This window comes from Panthera onca, chromosome B4 (genome assembly GCF_046562875.1).
Source record: "Panthera onca isolate mPanOnc1 chromosome B4, mPanOnc1 haplotype 2, whole genome shotgun sequence".
Lineage (NCBI taxonomy): Eukaryota > Metazoa > Chordata > Mammalia > Carnivora > Felidae > Panthera > Panthera onca.
This window is the reverse complement of record NC_138345.1, coordinates 126,168,126-126,193,398: the sequence shown is the minus strand read 5'-3', so window position 1 is coordinate 126,193,398 and position 25,273 is coordinate 126,168,126. Positions and strand designations below refer to the sequence as shown.

The 25,273-nt window shown below is 38.3% G+C and overlaps 1 protein-coding gene across 2 annotated transcripts in view; it reads left to right on the top strand.

Annotated features, from left to right (window-relative positions):
• Window positions 1-1,242: 1,242 nt before the first annotated feature.
• Window positions 1,243-25,273, top strand: part of CRY1 (cryptochrome circadian regulator 1) — a 94,129-nt gene continuing 70,098 nt past the window's right edge. The window contains exon 1 of one of the 2 annotated variants that reach the window (XM_060656535.3): window positions 1,243-2,278. In XM_060656535.3, the coding sequence (XP_060512518.2) occupies window positions 2,121-2,278 (158 nt within the window). In that variant the 5' untranslated portion in view covers window positions 1,243-2,120. The remainder of the gene's footprint in view (window positions 2,279-25,273) is intronic. The other variant, XM_060656534.3, reaches the window with a different exon arrangement.

Genomic DNA, 25,273 nt, shown 5'->3' with positions numbered 1-25,273 from the left:
GACACAACTCAGCCTGTAACAACTGCCATATCTTCCTCCTTTGGACCTTGTCTGACACATTGGTGGCAGACAGCATTCATTCATTCGCTCATTCATTCAATAAACATTGGAAAGCATGTGTCAGGCTCTATACTGGGTACTGATGATGCAAAAAACAAACTGGACAGACACCCTGTCCTTGAGAAGCCACAGTTTAGAAGAAATTGGGGACACATTATTATGATAATAAATACTATTATTGAACATATACTTCCTACTAGCTATTAAAGTAGGTACTTTCCATTTAATCTTCACAATAGTATGATAAGTAATGTATCAGAGACACAACCGGGGAGATGGGTATTCATCCGAAATCTGCTCTGGATAACAGGAATATTTTTGCAAATTAGGTAGTAATTCATCTGAGTCTAAAGAGATGTGTAGAAATATATGAGGTAGCTCAAAGGTTGCTGTGGTGAACAGCAAATTCTAAAGAAGAGTATTTTACAAAGGAAAAAAATAGCACGTGTAAAGGTTAAGAGACACATCGTAAACTCCACCACGGCTGAGATTTTTTCCTATTTCTTTTCTGTACCTCTAGCACTTTGAACAGTGTCTGGCTCATTCAGTAAACGTTTAATGAACATTAAGGGCATCGGATGTGGAAAGGAATGACATGGCCTGATGCTCACCGTCGCTAGAAAGGTAGACAAAGGCCCCTTCATGAAGAGCTTGGTTACCCACACTAAAGGTAAGAAATCAGGGCTAACAGGTTGATGATGCATAGACAGTATTCAGGTATTCCGCCCTGCCCAGTGCTCCTATTCCCCAGAACACGTCCCAGGGTGCCGCATCACGCGGGCCAGAAGAATGGGGGGTACGCCAGCTCCACACACTCCAAAGTAGGGTTGTTTGGCCAAAGCTGGATTGGAGCACAAGGCTGGGCTTGAAGTCTAACAGAGCTTCCTACTCTCTTTCTTCCAACTCATCCTGCCCTCACTCCCCGCCAGCCTCTCCGGCCGACTCTTGGAGGACACTCAACTGTTTTCAGGCCTTCCCGGGATCCTACGGGAGGTATCCCAGAGCGCGCTCCGGACCGCCGGCCGCGCCCTCCTTCCCTCTGGAACGCAGCGAGAGCGCACGCGCGCCATCCGAGGCGAGCGCGCGCTCGCGAACTCCCCGCATCCCCGTGCTCATCCGGGTCTCAAGTCGCTTCAGCCAATAGGGGACGCTCACGGCCTCCGGGGGCGGGGCTAAGCCTTCCCTCACATGGGGCCTGTGGTCACCGCGGGCGCTTGTAGGTGACCGGTCGGCGGAGAAAAGGGGAAGAGGCAGGGAGCCTCGCGACTGGGAGAGGGTCGACAGCTTCGAGGTCAAGCAGCTGCCGCCCCCTAGAAGCGACTTAATCGCGAGCCGATTCCTCAGTCAGTGCCGCTGTAGTAAACACACTTCAGAAACGTGAGGTGCCGGGGGTCACGTGGGGAGCGCCCTCTCCAATGAGGAGCCGGGGGCGTGGCCGAGGCCGCTGACGCGGCGGTGGCGGCGGAGTCACCCGGGCAGCCTCGGAACCGGTCACCGGCCGGCAACGGTCCAGCGGCCTCGACCGCCACCTCCGAGCTCACTCCTCTTTCCCGGGCCGAGAGACAGCTTGGCCGACTGTGGCTGAATCCCCTCTCGTCCCTCTCGGTGGCTCGCCTTAGGCGGGCCGTTTTCTCCTCAGGGGCCGCCTCGGTGGGGCGAGGTTTCCGTGACGAACCTCCCGGGGCTGCCGGTGCCGTCCGGGGCTGTCGTGGAGGCTCGGGCTCGTGGAACGTGCTCACGCCCCGGGGTCCGAGGCCCTTGAAGCGATGCGCCTTGTCCCGGCGGTTGCGGCGGGCTCTGGCTCGTAAAGGGCATCACGCCCGGACTCCTCTGACTGGGCAGCCTCCATTCATCTTCCAGCGGCGCCTCCAGCGCTCTTTCCTTCTCCGGTCCCCTCCTCGGACTCATTTTTTCCTTTCCCCCCTCTGCCGCCCTTTCCCCACTCCTTGGGTGTGGCGGTTCCCCTGGAAGCGGAGGTGTGGGTTATGAGCCGGCCCTTCCTTCCTTGAATTTCTCGCTGGGGGAACTGGGCAAGGACCGCCGCCCGCCGCGCCCCCGGGATGGGGGTGAACGCCGTGCACTGGTTCCGAAAGGGGCTCCGGCTTCACGACAACCCGGCCCTGAAGGAGTGCATTCAGGGCGCCGACACCATCCGCTGCGTCTACATCCTCGACCCCTGGTTCGCCGGCTCCTCCAATGTGGGCATCAACAGGTGGCGGTGAGTCGGAATCCCGTGAGAAATGGGTTTCGGTGTTTAATGAATCAGGACTTGACTTGCAGGGGGCAGAATCTGAGAATTTAGACCTGGGGCGGCCGTACTTGGGCTGTTTTAGAATTAAGGGCGTCTTGAGTACTAGATAGAATTGACTTGATAGTTCTCTGGCCGGAGAGTGCTGGAAGCCTGGAACACCCTGGCCCTCATGTGTGAGTTGCATGCCTCTGCACTAAGGGGAACTCTTCCCCTGATTTTACGGGGAATTCTTAGCGGTGGAGGGAAACAAACACCCAGTTCGCAGTGGCCCACGGATTGCTTTTCTTGGCCTCTTTGTGGCATTCGAAAGGATTGCGGCTTTGGGTGTTAACGTGTGTGTGCGTCTAGGTAACTCCTAGTGTGAAGAAAATCATTCAGTACAGGCACCTCCAAATCCACTTTTCTTCCACCTTGACGTTGCCGTAGGAAAAGCAAGGGAAACATTATCTGGTTTCCCTTTGCTCAGCTCTTCCTCTCAACTCCTCCTTGTGGTTGACTAGACAAAGCACAGTTTTTCTTTCTAGGCAAAGTATAAAGCCTTCTAGGGATCAGAGTACTGAAAGAAATCTTAGAGAAGCTTTATGATCTTTCCCTGAAATACCAGGTTAGATGATTGTTAGCCCCCCCCCCCCCCCCGTGGAAATGAAAGCAGAAATGAAAGCATTTGTTTAACAGATAGGTTATTGACCACCTACATTATAACAGGCACTGCTTTAAATACCAGGGATATAGCAGTGAATGAAACAGACAAAAATGCTTATCCTTCAGAGCACACGTGCCAGAAATTCACAGGTATAGTATTGGGTGGCGATTAAAGCTGTGGAGAAATACAGAGCAGAGGAAGGGGATAAAGAATACAGTAAGATGGGATTATTGTTGTATTTTAAGTATGGTGATCAGGAAGAACTCAGAGAAGGTGGCAATTGAGCAAAGTGATGAAACAGGTAATTGCAGATATCTAAGGGAAAAGCGTTCCAGGCAAGGGGAAAGCAGTGAGGGAAAAGGCCCTGAGGTGGGAAAATGTGGTTAACCTTTGGAAGAAACAGCACAAGAAGCAATATAAATGGATCAGAATACTGAATGGTGCTAGTAGTTGAGGTCAGAGATGTGATAGGGCCAGGCTGAGTTGTCAATATTTGTGCTTTCGCTCAAAGGAAAGTGGGAATGATTGCAGGATTATGAGCAGAGAAGTGGCATAATTTAACCTAATTTTTTTTTTTTTCTAATGTTTATTTAGTTTGTGAGAGAGAGGGAGACAAAATCTAAAGCAGGCTCTGAGCTGTCAGGACAGAGCCTGATGCAGGGCTCAAACTCACAAACCATGAGATCATGACCTGAGCCAAAGTTGGATGCCCAACTGACTGAGTCACCCAGGTGCCCCAGTTTAACTTAAGTTTGAAAAAATTTCTGTGATCATAGTTCTGACAACAGACTGAACTGGGGGGGAGAAGGTGGACAAGAGACAGGAGGCTGTTGCATTCATCCAGGTGACAGATGATAATGACTTGGACCACAGTGATGTTGGATGAGGTAAGAAGTAGTCAAATGCTGAGTATAGTTTGAACAGAGAATCTGCAGTATTTCTTGGCAGATTGGATATGTGTTATGAGAGAAAGAGAAGGAATTAGGAATAATTCCAAAATTGTTGGTTTGAGGAACTAGAAGGATAAAGCTGTACTTGACCAAGAAAGTGAAGTCAGTTGCAGAAGCCATTGGAAGGGTGATTGGAGTTCTCTTTCGAACTCGATTTAGTTGGAGATGTGTATTACACATCCAAATGGAGATGGCAGATCGGCAGTTGGAGATAATCTGGAGTTCAGGATGGATTTACAGGCAGGAGGTATAAATTGGAGAGTCATCAGTTGGTAGATAATATTTAAAGCCATTACTCATCCATCCATTCATTGAACAAATACTTGTCATGCACCTACTATATGTCAGACATTGCTTTACATTCAGGGCTTTTGGCGTTAACAAAAATAGCTAAAACATTCTTAACCCTGTTGAAGTCACAGTCTAGTGGAAACATGAGACTATATGAGAACATTAAAGTGAGTGTAGGGGCGCCTGGGTGGCTCAGTTGGTTAAGCGTCTGACTTTGGCTCAGGTCATGATCTCACTGTCTGTGAGTTCGAGCCTCCTATCCGAACTGCCAGCTCAGAGGTTAGAGCCTGCTTTGGATTCTGTGTCTCCCTCTCTCTCTGCCCCTCTCCCTGCTCACACTTTGTCTCTCTCTCTCTCTCTCAAAATTAATTAAACATTAAAAAAAATTAAAAAAAGAAAGTGGGTGTAGATAGAAAACAGAGGAGGTCCAAGGACTGAGCCTTGGGTACTCTAATGTGTAGAAATTGTGGAGTTGTGGAAGAATTTACATAGGAGATTGAGAAGGAATATCTAGTAAGAAAAGCCCAGAAGAGTATGGTGTCTTAGATGCCAAAGTAAAGAAAGTATTTCAAAGAGTGTGTTTTACCTACGTCAGGTGTTGCTGATAGGTCAAGTAAGATGAGGACTGAAAACTAAAAATTGTATTTAGAATTTTTAGCCTTGACTAGGAGTGGTTTAAGTAATGTCAGAGGCAAAGGCTTTCCAAGAGAGGCTGAGAGGTGAGAATTTGGGAGATAACTCATACAGACAGCTCTTTTAGGGAGTTTTGCTGTAACGGGATCAAAAAATGACATGGTGCCTGGATTGGGATGTGAACTCAAGAGATTTTTTTGGTGTGCTGATGGGAATGATACAGCAACTGTATGTAAAAACGCTCATTAGCAGAATTGATTAGTAGATTCTGGGAAAAGATGATAAATGTAATATATTTTAATGTATTAATAATATGTTAATATGGTTCTAAGACCCTTTTCATAACATTGTTAAAGAGGATTAAAAAATTAGTTAACAAATGTAAAATGCTTAAAATGTGATTGGTAGTAGTAAGGGCTTGTTTGTTATTTGCTACTAAATTGAAAGCCCTAGGTGAATAATATCTAATTAAATGTTTGCTGTCAGTTTCTTCTAGATCATTTGATTAGTTTATAAAATCTAGACCGTAAGCTTCTGTAGGATAGGGATTATAGAGGCACCTGGGTGGCTCAGTTGGTTAAGTTTCTGATTTTGGCTCAAGTCATGATCTCTTGATCTCACGTTTTGGTTCGAGGGTTTGAGCCCCGCATTGGGCTCTGTGCTTAAAGCTCAGAGAGCCATGAGTCTGCTTCTGATTCTCTCTCTCTCTCTCTCTCTCTCTTTCTCTCCTTCTCTCTCTCCCCCCCCCCTCCCTCCCTCTCTCCCCCTCTCCTGCTCACACTCTCTCTCAGAAATAAATGAATAAACATTCTTTAAAAATTGAAAAAAGGATAGGGGTTATATATTGCTTATCTTTGTACACCCAGCAACTCACATTATGTCAGGGAGTGACATAAAACTTGTAAGCACAGTAGAACAGTCCCGTATTTTCCTTTTTAAAAGATTTTTTTTTTAACTACTACATATTGCCCTTTCTAAAAAATGGGTAGAGATGTAAATAATGAATAGAGAGACTTTTGTCTTCTAAAGACTAAGTTATAAAAAGGCAAGGACAGAGTTTTATTTAGTCAGTTCTCATAGCACTGAATTCAGTGCTTTTCATATAATTGTAGCTCAGTTACTGTTTGTTGAATGAAATGACATCTAGGAGTCAGTAATTTTATACTTAAACAACTTTATGCATTTCCTTACTGACCATAGAATAATGTGCAATCTCCTTAGCTTGGCATTCGGGCTCTCTTGTGGGTTTCTACCTTCTTTCCTTTATGCCATTTCCTTCAGTCAACAGCATTTCTTAGATTTTTGGATTTAATGAAGTTTATTTTACCTAAGTAAGTTAACAAAACTACCTTTTAATATTGCCATCATTTTGTTTAAAAAGGATGCTTTAATATTTAAAAAGAAAGTTAGAAGGACATTGTTGCAAAATAAAGGACAGTCCTTTGACTTTAATAAATGAAGCTTTATGAAAATTCACTTTGCCTCATCAGTGAAAACATTATCTTGAATTTGTCATATTTGGGATTGAATGATTTAAAATATTTCAATTTTGGCTCATTTGGTAAAGCATGTGACTTGATTTCAGGGTTGTGAGTTCAAGCCCCACATTGGGCATGGAGACTACTTTAAAAAAAAAAAAAAAAGAATAAAATATTCCAATTCCTTCCTTATCTCTTATTAAAATTATACCACATAAACACTTATATATGAATATTCACAGGACTATTATTGTTCATAATTTATAATTTGTGATAGTCAAAGGTGGAAACAACCTAGATGGCCATCTACTGATGAATAGTTAAACAAAATATGGTGTATCTATACAGTGGAGTATAATTCAATCATAAAAAGAAATGAAGTACTGATACATGCTACAGCATGGATGAGCCTTAAAAACATTATGCTAAGTGAAGAAGCCAGTCACAAAATTCCACATATTATTTGATTATGTTTATTTGAAATGTCTAAAATAGGCAAATATATAGAGACAAAGTAGATTGGTGGCTTCTTAGGGCTAGGTGGGTTGGGAGAGTTGGGAGGTGGTAGCTAAGGGGCACAGGGTTTCTTTTTGAGGTGATGAAAATGTTCTAGAAGTTGGTGGTTGTACAACTCTTTAAATGTACTAAAAAATCATTGAATTGTACACATAAAAGAATCTATTTACCCCTTTAAGGTCCAGTCCACATAACCACCTTTTCCTTAATATTGTTTATATCACCTTGTCTGGGATGCTTTACAGTCTTGTAACTCTTATGCCATTTTTTGATACTGCTTTCCACATCACCATAGTATTTATTTCTTTAATTTCTAAATATTATATAGTCCTCATATATTCACTTATGTTTCATTTAACAGATTGCAACTCTTTTTCCTGAAGAGAAGGTACCATTTCATTCAATCAAAAATTTATTTTTCATTCATATTTATGGCAGGCATTATTTTGGTACTGGGGATACAACAGTGAATAAGAGAAAGTCCCTGCCCTTGAGGTGCTTCTAGTCTAGGAGGAGAAACAGGCAATAAAACAAATATAATATGTCAGGTTGTAAAAAGTGGAGAGAAATAAAGCAGAATGTGAGAACAGAGACCTAAAGAAAGAGAAGTATCAAGGCTCTGCAGATATCTGGGGGAAGAGCTGTATTCTCTGCAGTGTCTAGCATAGTTTCTCTTACACCGTAGGCATTTGATAAATAATTTTAAAATTTTCTTTAAGTCTAGGGTTTAGGAGTGAGACAGTTACTTCATTTAACTTTGATGCTAATGTGTATTTTAAACTCACCAGTCTCTTCAGCTATACCCCATTTTAAAAACTGCTCACATTTTTTACAGGTTTATTGAGGCATAGTTGACAAAAAATGTATATATTTAAGGTGTACAACATGATGTTTATGTATCTATATCTCTCTATATAGATAGATATAGATGTTTTGATGTTGTGAATCTCATTTTTCGTTATTCTCTTTCATCCTTTTCTTTCTTTCTTTCTTTGATGTTTATTTTTGAGAGAGAGAGACAGAGACAGAACATGAGCAGGGGAGGGGCTGAGAGAGAAGGAGACATAAAATCTGAAGCAGGCTCCAGGTTCCAAGCTGTCAGTCAGCACAGAACCTGACAAGGGGCTCTAGATCACAGGAACCCTGAGATCATGACCTGAGCCAAAGTTGGACGCTTAACCAACTGAGCCACCTAGCCCCTCTTTCATCCTTTCTTTATTTTTGGTTTGCTTCTAATCAGCACTTAAACATGCTATAAGAGCTCAGTAAGAGCAGGAAAACCAACAGAGGAACAAAAATCTCCCTTTGAGTACATTCCTCTCCTGTAACTGTGTTTCTTAGTTCCTTTGTAGCCAAATTTCATGAACAAGATGTCTAATACTGGCTTACTTCATTTCTTTATCTTCTACTCATCCTTCAGTCCACTCCAAACTAGTCTTGGTTCCACCTGCACCTACTCCATCAAAACACTTTTCATCCAAAGTATGCTTTTAAACTTTTCATTCCTTGACTTTTTTTTTTTGAACTTTGACACTTTTCTTTTTCTTTTTTCTTTTTTTAGTTTTATTTTTTATTTTTTAAAATTTACATCCAAATTAGCATATAGTGCAACAATGATTTCAGGAGTAGATTCCTTAGTGCCCCTTACCATTTAGCCCATCGCCCTTCCCACAACCCCTCCAGTAACCCTCTGTTTTCCATATTTAAGAGTCTCTTCTGTTTTGTCCCCCTCCCTGTTTTTATATTATTTTTGTTTCCGTTCCCTTATGTTCATCTGTTTTGTCTCTTAAAGTCCTCATATGAGTGAAGTCATGTGATTTTTGTCTTTCTCTGACTAATTTCACTTAGCATAATACCCTCCAGTTCCATCCACGTAGTTGCAAATGGCAAGATTTCATTCTTTTTGATTGCCGAGTAATATTCCATTGTATATATGTACCACATGTTCTTTATCCATTCATCCATCGATGGACATTTGGGCTCTTTCCATACTTTGGCTATTGTTGATAGTGCTGCTATAAACATGGGGGTGCATGTGTCCCTTCGAAACAGCACCCCTGTATCCCGTGGATAAATGCCTAGTAGTGCAATTTCTGGGTTGTAGGGTAGTTCTATTTTCAGTTTTTTGAGGAACCTCCATACTGTTTTCCACAGTGGCTGCACCAGCTTGCATTCCCAGTTCCTTGACTTTTTACTGTTTCACACATTTGACCACACTTTCCTCTTCTTCCCTTTGCTTTAATTAGAGGATCCTCTTCTTGTTTGTTTTTTCTGCCAGAGCTATTAGTGTTCTTCCTTGACTTCTCTTTTTCTGTTCAACCCTTAAATACCCCTGAGGTCTGTGATCTCCACCCTTTTTTCATTTTGCATAATTCGTAGGCAATCTCATCTCTCTTTGAAAAGTCAGTTACCATTCATTTGCCCAGAATTCACAAATCAGCATCTTCAGCTCATATTTCTCTTCTGATCCCCAGATATGTATCCATTATATATAGATTCCCTGCCTATTTGATTGTGTTATATTATCTTAAACTTGTTCAAAACAAAGATCATCTTCTCCATTATCTCTGTCTCAAAAACAAACTGACTTTTCCTGTGTTTCCTATCTTCATAAATAATAACACTATTTGCCCAGTTGCTCGATTGACAGGTGGGATTATTAATTATATATTAATTTATTAAGCAAATATTTGAATTTCTGTTGTGTGTCAATCACTTTGTTAATTTCTGTGGGTAAATGGAAGTCAATAGATAATTTCTCTGTCCTCAGAGAGTTTACAGTATGGAGAGGGATTGATCCAAAAATAAAATAGTCACAGAAATACATTCTTCTATCTCCACTGTCACTTTAGCTCATACTATCATTTTTTTGGCCTAATTTGAGTAGTTTATGAATCATTGTCCCCCTTGCCCTTCTCTAATTCATTCTCTATACAGCAATCAGAGTGATCTTTTAAAATTGTAAATCTGTTTGTGTTCTTTACTCTTTAAAATCCTTTCATGACATTTCTTTACCTTTAGATTAAAGTTCAGAAAGCCATAGCATAGTTTAAAATCCCTGTGTAATCTAGTCTTTTGCTTCTTTTTCCAGCCTTAGAGGATTGCTTCACTGAGGCATTTGAGCTGAGCCTTGAGGTATGAGATGGATCTTAACAAACACAGAATGGAAGGAAGAGAATTCCATCCAGGCTGAGGGAAGAAAATTTCATAACTGAGTCATATGGTGCATGAAAAGACAGGAGATACTGTTTAGTACTCTTTTGGTTTAGTACTCTGGATAGTTTTGCCTGACTCAAATAGGCTTAAACAGAGAATTGATTGACAAATGTAATTGAACAATCCAAAGGAAAGTGGATTTAGACATGAGTTGGTTTTAGGACTCAGAAGATGTCCCCAGGACCAAATTTCCCTCTTTGTATCTCCAAACTTCGCTTATTCTGGGTTGGCTTCTCAGGCTGTCCTCTGGTGGTAAAATATAGCAATAACAGTAGCAGCTATAGTAGTAAAAAACATATGCTCAGCCCCCAGAAATCTTAGCAAAAGTCTGTGGCACTTCAGTGGCTCTGTTTGGACCAGTTTATGAACCAGTCATTGTGAGCCTCTGTCTGAGCTGCAGTTGTATGCCTCACACTAGATGCCTATTATTTAAGAACTCAGATCAGAAGGTGGGACCAAGTCAGAAAAATTTGTTGAAGAAATACAACTTTGGCAGCTGAGTGTGGAGGCTTTATCAACAGTCCATTGAAAGATAATGTAGGCTTTAATTAGGGAAAAGTGTATGACGAAGGGGAAGATGCAAGAGAGTGATTATAGAGGTACAATGGACAGTTTAGGTGACTGTCTGAGAAAGGCAGTTTCAGAGAGCCAGTAGAATGAAAGATTCTCATCCTTTGTACCTCTTTGACAGTTAGACATTAAGTCAGAGAACACAGGAATAGACCATATTTAGATTAGGCAAAGAATGAGTTTAGTTCAGGTCATCAATGAATTTGAGGTACTGCTAAGATATCAACATGGGAAATGGAGAAAATAGAAGTTCAAGTTTGGGGATTATAGATGTTAGAACTCTGGATATGGGAATAATTCCTATATAATTAATAGACAAAGCATGACTGATGATATTGAATAGAATAAGATGCATCAAAATCTTGGTGAATACTGTAAGATGAATAGAAACTGGTGAAGGGGACTGAAGAAAATCAGTCAGAGGTAGAAGAGAAACCAGGTGAGTACTGTATTATGGAAACCAAAGGTGGCAAGTATTTTTCTTCATTGTGCTGAAGAAGGCAGGTTAGGATGAGTTTTGACAGTTTTTAGGAAAAATTGTCAACAACTTAGAAATGGGTAGAAGAAATGACTGCATGTCTTGAATGGTGAGCAGTGGACCTTCCTAGACCTAGAGAACCCTCCAGAAATTATATTATTCTGATTTAGGGATATGTACTTTTGTCCTTGATTGCCTAGACTGTTTTACAATTTTTTATAAAAAGGGTTAAAGGCACAGTGTAGATGAAAGTTATGGTGCTGGGAAAACTGAATACCTACATGCAAAGGAATGAAATTGGACCACTTTCTTATACCATACACAGAAATAAACTCAAAATAGGTTAAAGACCTAAATGTGAGCCCTGAAACCAAAAAATTCCTTGAAGAAAACACAGGCAGTAATTTCTTTGACATCAGTTGTAGAAACATTTTTCTGGATTATGTCTCTTTATGTAAGAGAAACAAAAGCAAAATTAAACTATTGTGACTATACCAAAATAAAAAGCTTTTGTACAGTGAAGGAAACCATAAACAAAACAAAAAGGCCACCTAGTGAATGGGAGAAGATATTTGTAAGTGGTATATCTGATAAGAGTTAGTATCCAAAATATATGAAGAACTTATACAACCCAACACCAAAAAGCCAAACAATTTGCTTTAAAAAATGGTCAGAGGACCTGAATAGACGTTTTTCCAGAGGACATACAGGTGGTCGACAGACACATAAAAAGATACTCAACATCACTAATCATCAGGAAAATGCAAATCAAAACCACAATGTGATTATCACCTCACACCTGTCAGAATGGCTAAAATTAAAAACACAAGAAACAAGTGTTGTGAGGATGTGGAGAAAAAGGAAGCCTTGTGGACTATTGGTGGGAATGCAAATTGGTGCAACCACTGTGGAAAACAGTATAGAGATTCCTCAAAAAATTAAAAATAGAAATACTGTATGATCCAGTAATTCCACTACTGGATATTTACCCAGGGAAAATGAAAACACTAATTCAAAAAGGTGTATGAACTTCTATGTTTATTGCAGCATTTTTTTTTTTTTTACAGTAGCCAAGATATGGAAGCAACCCATGTGTCCATTGATAGATAAAGGATAAAGAAGATGTGATACGCATGCAAACACACACACACACACACACACTCTCAGACTCACACTGGAATTTGACTCAGCCATAAAAAGGAGTGAAATCTTGCCATGTGCAACAACATGGTTGGACCTAGAGGGTATACTGCTAAGTGAAATAAGTCAGAGGAAGACACATACCATATGATTAGATTCATATGTGGAATTTAAGAAACAAAGGAACAAAGGAAAAAGAGACCACCACTGCCAACAAAAAAAAACCAGACTCAAATACAGAGAAGAAACTGGTGGTTGTCAGAGGGAGGTGGAATTGGGGGTGGGTGAAATAGGTAAAGGGAATGAAGAGTACACTTTTTTTTTTTTTTTGTAAGTCTGTTTATTTTTATTTATTTATTTTTTTTTTGAGAGAGAGAGCTCAGGTTGGGGAAGGGCAGAGAGAGAGGGAGACAGAATCCAAAGCAGGCTCCATGCTCCGTGGTGTCAGCACAGAGCCCGATGTGGGGCTTGAATCCATGAACCATGAGAACATGCCCTGAGCCAAAGTTGGATGCTCAACCGACTGAACCACCCAGGTGCCCCTATTTTATTTTATTTTAGAGAGAGAGAGCGGGCGAGTGTGTGTGTGAACTTGGGAGGGGCAGAGAGAGAGGGAAACAGAATTCAAAGCAGGCTCCTGGCTCTGAGCTGTCAGCACAGAGCCTGACGTGGGGCTCGAACCCAGGAACTGAGTTCATGACCTGAACGGAAGTCAGACACTTAACCCAGGCACCCCAAGAGTACATTTATCTTGATGAGCACTGAGAAATGTATAGAATTGTTGAATCATTGTGCACTTGAAACTAATATAACACTGTATGTTTAATTACACTTGAAAAAAACACTTTTTTTTTATTTTACTTATTTTTTTTTTTTTAAATTTTTTTTTTTCAACGTTTTTTATTTATTTTTGGGACAGAGAGAGACAGAGCATGAAGGGGGGAGGGGCAGAGAGAGAGGGAGACACAGAATCGGAAACAGGCTCCAGGCTCCGAGCCATCAGTCCAGAGCCTGACGCGGGGCTCGAACTCACGGACCGCGAGATCGTGACCTGGCTGAAGTCGGACGCTTAACCGACTGCGCCACCCAGGCGCCCCAAAAAAACACTTTTTTTAAAGTTAAGATATAGAAAACTGATAATAGAGGGGCGCGCCTGAGTGGCTCAGTTGGTTAAGCATCCGCATTCGGCTCAGGTCATGATCTTGCAGCTTGTGAGTTTAGCCCCGCGTTGGGCTCTGTGCTGACAGCTCGGAACCTGGAGCCTGCTTCGGATTATGTGTCTCCCTCTCTCTCTGCCCCGCCCTCCCCTTGCACTCTGTCTCTCTCAAAAATAAATAATGATCATTAAAAAAAAAAAGAAAGCTGATAATAGAACAAATGTTTCCTGAGAAAGACAGATACCATATGTTTTCACTCTTATGTGGATCCTGAGAAACTTAACAGAAATCCATGGGGGAGGGGAAGGGAAAAAAAAAAGAAAAAAAAGAGGTTAGAGTGGGAGAGAGAGCCAAAGCATAAGAGACTCTTAAAAACTGAGAACAAACTGAGGGTTGATGGGGGGGTGGGAGGGAGGGGAGGGTAGGTGATGGGCATTGAAGAGGGCATCTTTTGGGATGAGCACTGGGTGTTGTATGGAAACTAATTTGACAATAAATTTCATATAATAAAAAAAAATGAGATAAAAAAAGAACAAATGTTTCCTGTCCATACGAATGCAAATTATTCCTATTCATGTCATGCAAATTAATTTTGTACCATGGGGAGTGTAAATCTCTATATGCCAGATTCTCATTTGAACCAGTTTTAACATCTTTACTGGTTTCTTCATTCATTATAATGAGTTAAATCAAATCTTTGCCATATATTCATTTAATTTTTAAAATATTTTTATGAGATTATGATTTTATTATTTTGAAAATTATACTTTAACTGTTAAAAAGGCCTTTGGTAAACAGAGAGTAGCTTCAGTGTAGTTGTGAGATCAGAAAGCAGATTGTATAGGGTATTACTGAGTTTGTATATGTGGCTGGTGTGGGGGAGGAGGGCAGTGATAGAGGGATTGATGAAGAGAGTTTTTAATGGGAAAGGTAAGACATAAGTTGGTTGCACAGATTCGGGACAGGCTGAGGAAGGTGAATTTTGGGCACATCACCAGACTTACAGTTATGACAGGATGATAAATAGGAAATAAAATATATAGATAACATGGCACCTGAATGTAGTGTTCTTTGAATGACAGACTGAAGTGAGTTTATCTGGCTATCTGAAAACCTAGTTTCTAATCCCTGCTTTCCTACTAAGTAGCAATGGGACTGACTTTGCATAGGTCATTGGCCTTTCATTTTATTCATTCAGGAAGCATTCATTAAGAACCTGTTTTCTGACAGGCACTTTGCAAGGCACTGGGGACTCAAAGATGAAAGTGAGGGGTCCTGCTCCGTAAGGAAACTTTCATACCATTAAAGGACAAATAATTAGAATGTAAAATAGGGCCTCTGGAGAAATATGCAAATCTTGGGAGCACTGAAGAGAGACAACCCTGGGGGAAGAATAAAGAGTAGAGATGGTTAGTGTGTGTGAAGAAGGGGATGAGAGGAAGGAGGGAGTGAGATACTGCTTTGAGAGAAGAGGAGTTCCAGAAGTTTCCAGAATACTTCTGATGAAGGAGATTCTTGAGTCTATGTCTCGATATGAAAAGGGAGGTACCAAAAGTGCCCTAATACCACTGGGAACTGCAGTTAGTTATTTGAAAAAGACAAGCGTAAAAAAGAACACATACATAAGTATGTATTAATTTGAAATCTTTAGCTGTAAGGCGAAATTCCAGAGCTCACTTCTTTATTCACATCTGTTCTTTAGGTGATCTCACCTAGTCACATACTTGAATACGTCATGATTTCTTATGTATTTCCTGCCCTGGCCTGTCTGTCTTGAGCTCCAGACCTACATATCTAGTGTTTTTATTCAGATTCTGAATAAGCGTCTTAAGCTTGATTTTGCCCCCATCTTACCTACCTCTCATGGTTTCCCTAAATCACAATAAATGGCAACATTCACCTTGGTGCTCTGTAAAACCTAGGAGTCATTTTTTTTTTTCATTTCTTTTTTTCCTCCTAACCTTATGTCTTGTCCTTCAGCAATTATAGCTTTTCCTCTAAAATAACTTTCATATCCTTTCAGATCTCACCCTTCCATTGCTGTTATACTAGGAACATTTTTTTCAGGACGTTGCAATAGCCTCCTAACTTCTCTACTTCCATTTTTATACCTACCTTCCCAGCCTGTTCCATGTGGAAGCCAGAGGAATATTTTAAAAACCTTTATCAGGTCAAATCATTCTATGCTCAGAATCTTCCCATGGCATCCAAGGTGTTTGCATTTTCTGCTTCTCTACCCAGAATGTTATTATCTCAGACCTTGGCAAGGCTCATTCCTTCATTAGCCCTTCTCAGAGAGACCTTTTCTGACCATCTTATGTAAAGTCATTGCCCCTGCTCCTCCTACATATCTCTCACTTTTCCCTTTCTGTTTCCTTGCCCTGTTTTATTTTTCATGGCATCTATCACTACCTGAAATTATATATTTATTGATTTACTTGTTTATTGTCTTGTTCCACCAAATTACTCAAAAGAGGTTCTGATTCATGTTGCTTCCTCATTATTCAGTTATTGGCTCTTCAACCCTATGATAGCAGTTCTCAGGGGTTGATCCAGGGATGCTTATGGATTCCTGAGACTCTTTTAAGCCAAAACTACCTTCATAGTAATATTAAGACATTATTTGGCTTTTTAACTGTCACTCTTTCATGTATACAGTCAGTTTTCTAGAAGCTACATGATAAGTAATGACATTATTGCTGTGATGGCTAATGGAATGTGTGCTGGTGTAGTCTTATGTTTTAAAATTTTCTCATCTTTAATTTCTCACATAAATGTTGATATTACCTATAAGACAAAGCTCTTTGGGATTATTCAGTAATTTTTAAGAATATAAAAGTTACTGTGACCAAAAAGTTAACTTAGGTATTCAACATGTACTTGTGGGTTGAATATATAAATGAATATTGTTTTGCTGATTTCATTGGAGTTTCATGTTGGCCTTCATGCGTGAATTGCACCCACAGTCTGATACTGCCTATTATTTTCTTTAAAGTTAATTAAAACCTTAAAGACCCTTGTGAAACAAACTTGAGTGCAAAATTTCTTTAGTACATTTTTTTCTTATGGTCTATTTTAAGCATCTTATTCACAGGTAATAAAGTTTTTTAGTGATTCACTTTTTTTTGAACCATTTTGAAATGTACAATTTAATTTTCAATAAAACAGCTTTTTTTTAAACAAAACTGAAGTATAGTTAACACAGTGTCACATTAGTTTCAGATGTACACCGTAGTGATTTGACCAAAAAAATGCTTTCTTTTTACACTCAATTAATGAGTATGCATAAAATTTAATTACGTGATTACAAGAAGTTCAGCTGACATAAGCAAGTTTGGCTCTTGACATACCTAGAACTTTATTTTTTATTTAAAAACATTTTTTTTAATGTTTATTTTTGAGAGAGAGCGAGAGAGAGACAGTGCGTGAGCCGGGGAGGGGCAGAGGGAGATGGAGACACAGTATCTGAAGCAGGGTCCAGGCTCTGAGCTGTTAGTACAGAGCCCGATGTGGGGCTGGAACCCATCAATGGCGAGATCATGACCTGAGCTGAAGTCGGACAGTTAACTGACTGAGCCATCCAGGTGCCCCAATTTTTTTTTAATGTTTATTTTTTGAGAGAGAGAGAGAGAGCACTAGTGGGGAGGGGTTAGAGAGAGAGGGAGAAAGAATTCCAAGCAGGCTCCTCACTGATAGCATGGAGCCCGGTGTGAGACTCAACACACAACCATTAGATCATGACCTGAGCCAAAATCAAGAGTCGGACGCTTAACTGACTGAACCACCCAGGCACCCATCAGGTCTACAACTTTAACTGATTGAAACAGGAATTAGATGTGCTGGAAAGCAATAGCCTGCTTTTCTCAAGCTAAAATTAGTCTTGGCTATCAGTCAGTGTTGGCCCTGTATGTTTTACAGAGGATTAGGAGGGATTGTATGATTTCTGTGATGGTAATGGGAAAAATAATTATTAGCAATGTAAAAGATGTAACATCAGGTGTTTAAGATTGTGACATTTTAAAATTAATTCTCACATATTTTTGTTTGGTTTGGATTGCATATTAGTTTTAATTGGATATTAAGGTGTCCTAGAGATGAAAGAAAAGTGCTATTTTAAAAATGGGATTCTATTGACTCTAATTACTTTTGCCATTTTTATCCTATTCCATTTCTACCGCCTCAGTAGCAACAATAACAACAAACTAAATATCTTGATGACATTTGTGGTATTTTTAAATTTTGCTGTTTTAAGTATTATAAGCCAGCAGGAATTAAAAGGCTATAAATAGAATGACTTAATATTAAATTACTGTGCTATAGTGTATATGTACTGGAGAATGTCCCGGCTAGTCCTTTTATTGGTATTAACATGTGATGGGTAGTCAATTCTCACGTTAGGGTTAAAATGTCTTTTTTTTTTTATAGGGTTTAGTGTTGCTCTTTTTTGTAATGAGGGTCATAACTTTGGGTCATATAATAGGAGTAAAAGGCAAAGATTGAATCAGTGAAAGGGGAATAACTAAAAAGGACATATACGGGAGGTTTTAGAAAATGAGACAACAATGGTAATTCCAAGTCTTGAGATCACAGAAATGGAGACAAATTTAGACGGAGCTAGTTTGGGGGTTAGAATGATAAGCTTCGTTTAAGATGTATTAAATTTAAGGTAATGGTAGGATATCCAGGTACAGTTGTTTAACAGGAACTGAAACTAGGAAGGGAAATTGGAACTAGATGTATATGTATAATTGGAAATAATCATTTGTGAGATAATTAAAAATAGGCAAATTATGAGAATACGGAAACAGGGACATATGAAAAGACGAAAAGAAATGGCAGTCTTAGTAATTTTTGAAAATACGCATGTTAAACTTTTGTACCCAAACTTTTATGGTTTATATCATTAATAATAAGCTTCAAAGGGCCTTTCCCATCCAAAGGTGACCAAAGGTGATACAAATATTTATATACATGCTTTTCTAATACACTTATGTCTTCATTTATTCGTACAAATCTTTCTTCTATCTAGAATTTATATTGACACTGAGGTTGAGCTTTTACTTCTTTTACCTCACATAAGGGTCATGTTCCCCAAAATGGTGGTCCGTCATTCCAATATTACTGATTAATATCCCTACTGAACTGTTATCTTCACCATACACTGAATTTTTAATATTTTATAGTATGTTTCTAGGCTATTTAATTTTCAAAATGTGACTTTTTTCTGATGAAGAATGACTAAAGAATTCAAACATTGTGAAGAAAGTATCTCTAATATCACTCCTAAGAATTATACTATTGGTAATAATTTAAAAATATGAAAACATGAATGCATACGAATATGTGTGCATGTTTACATGTAAACTTTAGCATCTGTGTTAAAAAATGTGAATAATTCGGGGCACCTGGGTGGCTCAGTTGGTTAAGCCTCCGATTTCAGCTGAGTTCACCATCTCCTGGTTCATGAGTTCAAGCCCCACACTGGGCTTACTGCTGTCAGTTCAGAGCCCACTTTGGATCCTCTGTCCCCCTCTCTCTACCCCTCCCTTGCTTGTGCTGTCCCCAAGTAAATATTTTTTAAAAATGTGAATAATTCATTGAACATTGCTTTGGGAGTTAATTTTGTTAGGTTTGTGATAATGTGATCATGTTAGCCTTGTAAAATAAATAACTGTGTATCTTTTTTGTGCTCTTTAACAGAATAAATAACAGGAATTTTATGTTCCATAAAGATTTGCTAGAATTCACCCATAAAGTATTTTGGGTAGGGGCTTTTGGGAGGAGGCAGAGTCTTTTTGTAGATATCTCAGGGTATCTGCCCAGTTCACACATTAAACTGCCCACATCAGAACCCTTACTGAAAAGATGAATTTAGCTTTTATTTTAGTAGCTTATGACTCTGTACTCTTATTTTTCCTCTTTCTTCTGTGGACAGTTTATTGGATCTAGAGTTGATACTTGACCCAAGCTATGACAGTTTTGAACTTGGAAGTTTCAAAAAGGTACACAGAGACTTTAGTTGGTTAGTATTGGGCCTTGACCTTGAGCAGACATAACAAACTAGGAATCTTAGTACAGGAAGGTGATTGTAGAAAGGGAAAAAATGGGCACGTGTGTAGAAAGGAACAGACGAGACCATTCAGTTCCAAAAAAGGAGCACGAATCCTGGGTTCCTAAAATTATAGACTCCCTTAGTTTGACTGTGTTCTTTGAGCACAGGTTCCGTGAAATAGATACTCCAGTATTCTCCAAATACTTTTTCTTTCTTTTTTTTTTTCTTTTGCTTGACTTAGTATAAATTTCTGTTTATTGCAGTGTAACAATTCCTTAGATCACCTTTGTCGTACTTTTCAATTCCATTGGTGTTTATTAATTTTTTTAGGTTTTCTTTTAAGTCAGTTTGGTAATTTAATGATAATTCATATTTTCCTAAAATGTCTACCATTTAATCTTAGTTTTACATTTTCATATGTATTGCCAAAGTTGTATGCCCTATTCTTTTAATTATCACTAGAATTGCTGTTATAGTCTTTTTTTCACATTACTAATAGGTATTTGTATTTTTCTCTTTTCTTTGATTCTTAGATTGCCAGATGCTTTTCTGCTTTATTAATCTTTTGAAAGCACAGCTCTTTACAGAAGGAATACAGAATATTGTCAAAGAGTTACTTGTACAAAAAGCATCAGGCTTAGATAGTTCCGTAGCTGTATTCTACAAAACTTTTAGGAATATGTAACTTTGGTGCTATAAAAAGCATTGTTCTAGAGCATAGTAAAAGGAGAGGAAACTACAGTCCAATATTATTTAGGATAAAATGTACACAGTTATCAAATAGAACACAAAATCATATTTAAAAATACACTTTACATGCATATTGAAAATGCAGGGATAATTTAGTATTGGAAATACATTAACATAAATCTCTGTACTAATAGATCAAAGAAAAATCACAAGAGCATCTTGATAGATCCTGAGAAGACTTTTTCTCTTTTTCTTTTCTTTTCTTTTTGTTTTTTTAAGTAGGCTTCACTCCCCACATGGGGCCTGAACTCAAAACCCTGAGATTAAGGGTCACATGCTCTTTTATTCCTAATAAAAATTAGTGCTAAGCAGGAATAGAAGGCTACCTTTTTAATATGGTTGTATAAAAAATAAGCTCAGAAGTTAGCACCATACTTAATGAGTAAGTTTTGGAAGAATTTCTATAAAATTGAAAACAAGGTACAAATGCTTGCTATCATCACTTTTGCTATCTTTGTGCTAGAGGTCTACATAATGCAGTCTAAGAGGTATAAAAATGGAAGAGAAGGTAAAATACTGCTATTTTTAGATGATACAGTTATACACATGAAATACCCAGAATCAACTGAAAAAATGTTACTAATAATAAAGGAACTTAGTGATGTTGTGGGTACAGTTTTTCTTAACCTTAGGTGCAGAAGTTAAACTAATCCTTTGTTCAAGACAAATTATCACCATTGGTTTGTGTGAAGTCTCTGTCTTATTTTCTTTCTTTAGTTCTTTATCTATTTGAATTTCCCTTCCCCCATGAATAAATGTCTTAATATGTTTATATTATATTATTTTCAGAAAGTAATTGTATAGTGTATGTTACATTGTTTATATTCTAATGTATTTTTTTTTTTGTGATTGTGTTCTTGCAAAATAAGTATTGTTATTTTGTGTGCACTGATTTTTAAATTTACATAAAAGTTATTGCATTGTATGTCTCATTCTGTCTTTTTCCCCATAGGCACTAAAATTGTAAGATCTAGTCATGCTGGTACTTCTAATCTATTGCTTCTTTCTAATAGCTGCAAAATACTTTGTGAGACATTTATCTCATTTTACCTATCTGTTACCTTAGTGATAGCTACCTATTTATTTCCAATTTCCTGACATCACAGATTGTGTTGCAGTGAACATCCTTGTACATGATTCTGTGTAAGGATTTCTTTGGAAACCTATATACAAATGAATAGAATTGCTGGGTTATAAGGTAGCCCTATATTTGGTTTGACTAGGAAATGCCAGATTGCTATCCACAATAGCCAAATCAGTCCGTATTCCCATTAGCAATGAATGAGTGTTCTTTTTTTTTTTTTAAATGTTTTATTTATTTTTGAGAGAGAGACAGAGTGTGAGCATGGCAGGGGATACCAGCTGTATTCACAATCACCAAAAGGTGATAACAACTCAAATGTCTACCAACTGATGAACAGATAAAATATATCTATACAATGGGATATTGTTCAGCCTTAGAAATGAGACACACTACAACATGTGTGAAACAATATACTAAGTGAAAGAAGCCAGACACAAAAGATCACATATTTATAGGATTCCATTTATATACAATATCCAAACTAGGTGAATCCATAGAAACAGAAAGCAAATTAGTGGTAGTCGGGGGGAGGGAGCATGAAGAATGGAGAGTGATTGCTTAATAGGGACAGGATTTCACTTTGGGGTGATGAAAATGTTTTGGAACTAGAGGTAATGATTACACAACATTATGAATTGAACTAAATGCCACTGAATTACACACTTTAAAATGATTAATATTATGTTATGTGAATTTTACCCCAAACTATAAATAGCTTTCATATACATCAGAGTTTGAAAACATTTTGTATAAAGGGCCAGATGATAAATATTTTAGACTTTGTGGGCTAAACAAGTCTCTGCCACAGTACCCAACTGTAGCATGAAAGCAGCCTTAGACAGTAAACAAATGAACATGTCTGTGCTCTAATAAAACTTTATTTACAAAGCAGGCAGTGGGCTGGATTGGTCCTTGAGCCAGTTGGCTGACCCACACCCCATATGTAAACAACCAGTTTGAACCTTAAGAAGAGAAATCCTATTTACAATAGCAACAAAGAGATAACAACACCGAATAGTAACTTGAATTCAGATACAGAGAGATTTGTGATTGGATCTTATTTTCTGCCTAAACTCTTGTTTTCAAATGAGGTATGAAGGAGGAGTGAAATAGTAAGTTACCAGTTCATGACCCATGAAACTTCCTTGAGAACATTCTTTCACATTTCAACAAAGAATATAGTTTGAAGCTTTCCAATAAGAAGAGGCAACAAACGTATATCAGTTATCATTCAGTCAGTTTCAAGGTTTCTATAGAATCCTGCTTATTTTCCTCCTCTTCTTCCCTAAACTTTTCCAATACTTCCCTCTCCATATTAGTCTGCAGTCTGGAATTCTGCTGTATAGATTTTATTCCTTTTCTCCTAGAAAGGCTTCAGGAAAGCTACAATAAATTACAGGCATCTCAGTGCTTTAAAATATAAAAAAACAAAACTATAAAACTTATAAAAGAAGATTTCATGGAAATTTTAAAAATTACCATTAAAGCAGGTATGTCTTTGTAAGATGCAGTCCAGAAACCAGAAAGAAAAAATTGGTAAATTCAACTCGATAATCAAATAAAAGTTGTACCTGCCAGTATCACCATAAAGAAAGTCTGATGACAGCATGCTAAGGGAAAAATGTCTGTATGTGATAAGAGTCTGGTTTCCTTAACATGTAGAGGCCTCCTGTATCTAAGTGAACTATGAATTATAGTCCGTTGTTCTTCGGGTCAATAATTTTGTTAATATAATGTATCGTCAAGTTAGCTAATATACAGTGTATACAGTGTGCTCTTGGTTTCAGGAATAGATTCCCATGATTCATCACTTACTTACAACACCCAGTGCTCATCCCAACAAGAGCCCTCCTCAATGCCCATCACCCATTTTCTCCTCTCCCCACTTCCCCCCAATCAGCCTTCAGTTTGTTATCTATTTAAGATAAAAAATCTTACAGTTTGCCTCCCTGTTTGAAACTATTTTTTTCCCTTCCCTTTCCCCATGATCTTCTGTTAAGTTTCTCAAGTTCCACATATGAGTGAAAACATGATATCTGTCTTTCTCTGACATATTTCACTTAGCATACTACCATCCAGTTCCAACCACGTTGTGCAAATGGCAAGATTTAATTCCTTCTCATTTCCAAGTAGTATTCCATTGTATATATAAACCACATCTTTTTTATCCATTCATCAGTTGATGGACATTTGGACTCTTTCCATAATTTGGCTATTGTTGATAGTGCTGCTGTAAACATTGGGGTACATGTGCCTCTATGAACCAGCACTCCTGTATCCTTGGGATGAATTCCTAGTAATGCTATTGCTGGGTCATAGGGTAATTCTATTTTTAATTTTTTGAGGAACCTCCACACTGTTTTCCAAAGTGGCTGCATCAGTTTGCATTCCCTAGGGTCAATAATTTAAAGGGCTAGATAGTAAATGTTGTGGGCTTTGTAAGCCACACATATAGTCTCTGTCTTAAATTCTTCTTTTTCTTTCTTTCTTTTTTTTTTTTTAATATAACTTTTTAAAAATATAATAGTTGTTCTTACCTTGTGGGCCATACAAAAACAGGCCATGATCAGATTTGTCCCCTGGGCTATAGTTTGCTGACTATTCTTTCTTGCATTGAATTTTTTTTTTTTTTTTTTTTTTTTTACCTGTGTATGATGCTAATGTTGCCATTCCTGCTTTTTCTTTGTTTTGATTTGTCTGCTATATCTTTGCTTTTATTTTTTTGTATGTTTATTATAGACAGTATGTAGCTGAATATTTTTAACCTGTTTTGGATTTTTAATCTTCAGTAGCAAAATATCCACTCCAGTAGCAGATTCAGTTCCCTATTTTAGGAACATTTTCTTCTAGCATATTTTTGAATATTTTTTCTGTTGCATTTGTTGTATTCACTACTTGGAGTTTACTAATTGTATTGGCTTTGACTTTCCTATCTTTTTATGGTTTCAGTCATTTCATTGTTTTTCTCTTAAATTGTGATCTACTTTTCATAGTCCCTACATGTCATAGTCATTTGGTTATACAGAGGTGGATTGGATTACATTTGGTTATACTGAGGTGGGTAGTTCTGCTCTTTTCTGAAAGTTTCTAATTATTCTTTAAGGGCCTTTTGGTTTTTATTTTTCTTAGCTCTATAATCTTTTTATCTCATTCTGTTATTTTATCATTTTTGTGTTCAAGCACTTAATTGATTTGATATTCTTTTTAAGTTTATCTGAAGCTACAGGTCTTTTTGGCAGATTTTTCTACCTTGTGTTCTGCTTTCTTCTACACTGGATTGTTTTTTTTTGCTGGCTGTGAAATTTTTGTCTTTTATTTGCATTAACATCACCATGGTATTTCTTTTCATCTTATTCATGGGGAACTGTATTTTACTTCTTAAAAAATTAACGTATAGTAAAATTAACTCTTTTTGGTATACAGCTCTGTGAATTTTGATTAATGCACAGAGCATTGCAACCACCACCAAAAGCAAGATACAGAATGGTTCCATCATTCCAGAAAAATTTCCTCATGCTATTACTTCGTATTTAAATTCTCCCCCATTCTTAGCCCCCTGGCAATCTCTGATCTATTTTGTATTTCCCTGAATGTCAAAGTTTGTTGCCTTTTGAATTTGGTGTCTTTTACTTAACAAAATGCAGTTGGTATTCATCCATGTTGTAGGAAGCAATAGTTCATTTCATTGCTGAATAATATTATATTGTATGGATATACTACAGTTTGTTTATTCATTTCCCAGTTCAAGGAATATTTGGATTTGTTTCCAGGTTTTGGCAATTACAAATAAAGCACTGTGCAAAAAAGAGTTAACATAGCATGCCTGAGATTACTGCTCTTAGAAAGGCCTGTTTGCAAGGTTGGCTTGTAGCTATTGTCTGGAACTTGGATTTCAAGAGTATTCCCGCCATTCTCTAACAATAAGGATGGTTTATATGTCTAAACTGTTCATGCTAAGCACCTTCTTTCCTTCTGGAAGTATGGAGTTTTGGTACATGATAAGC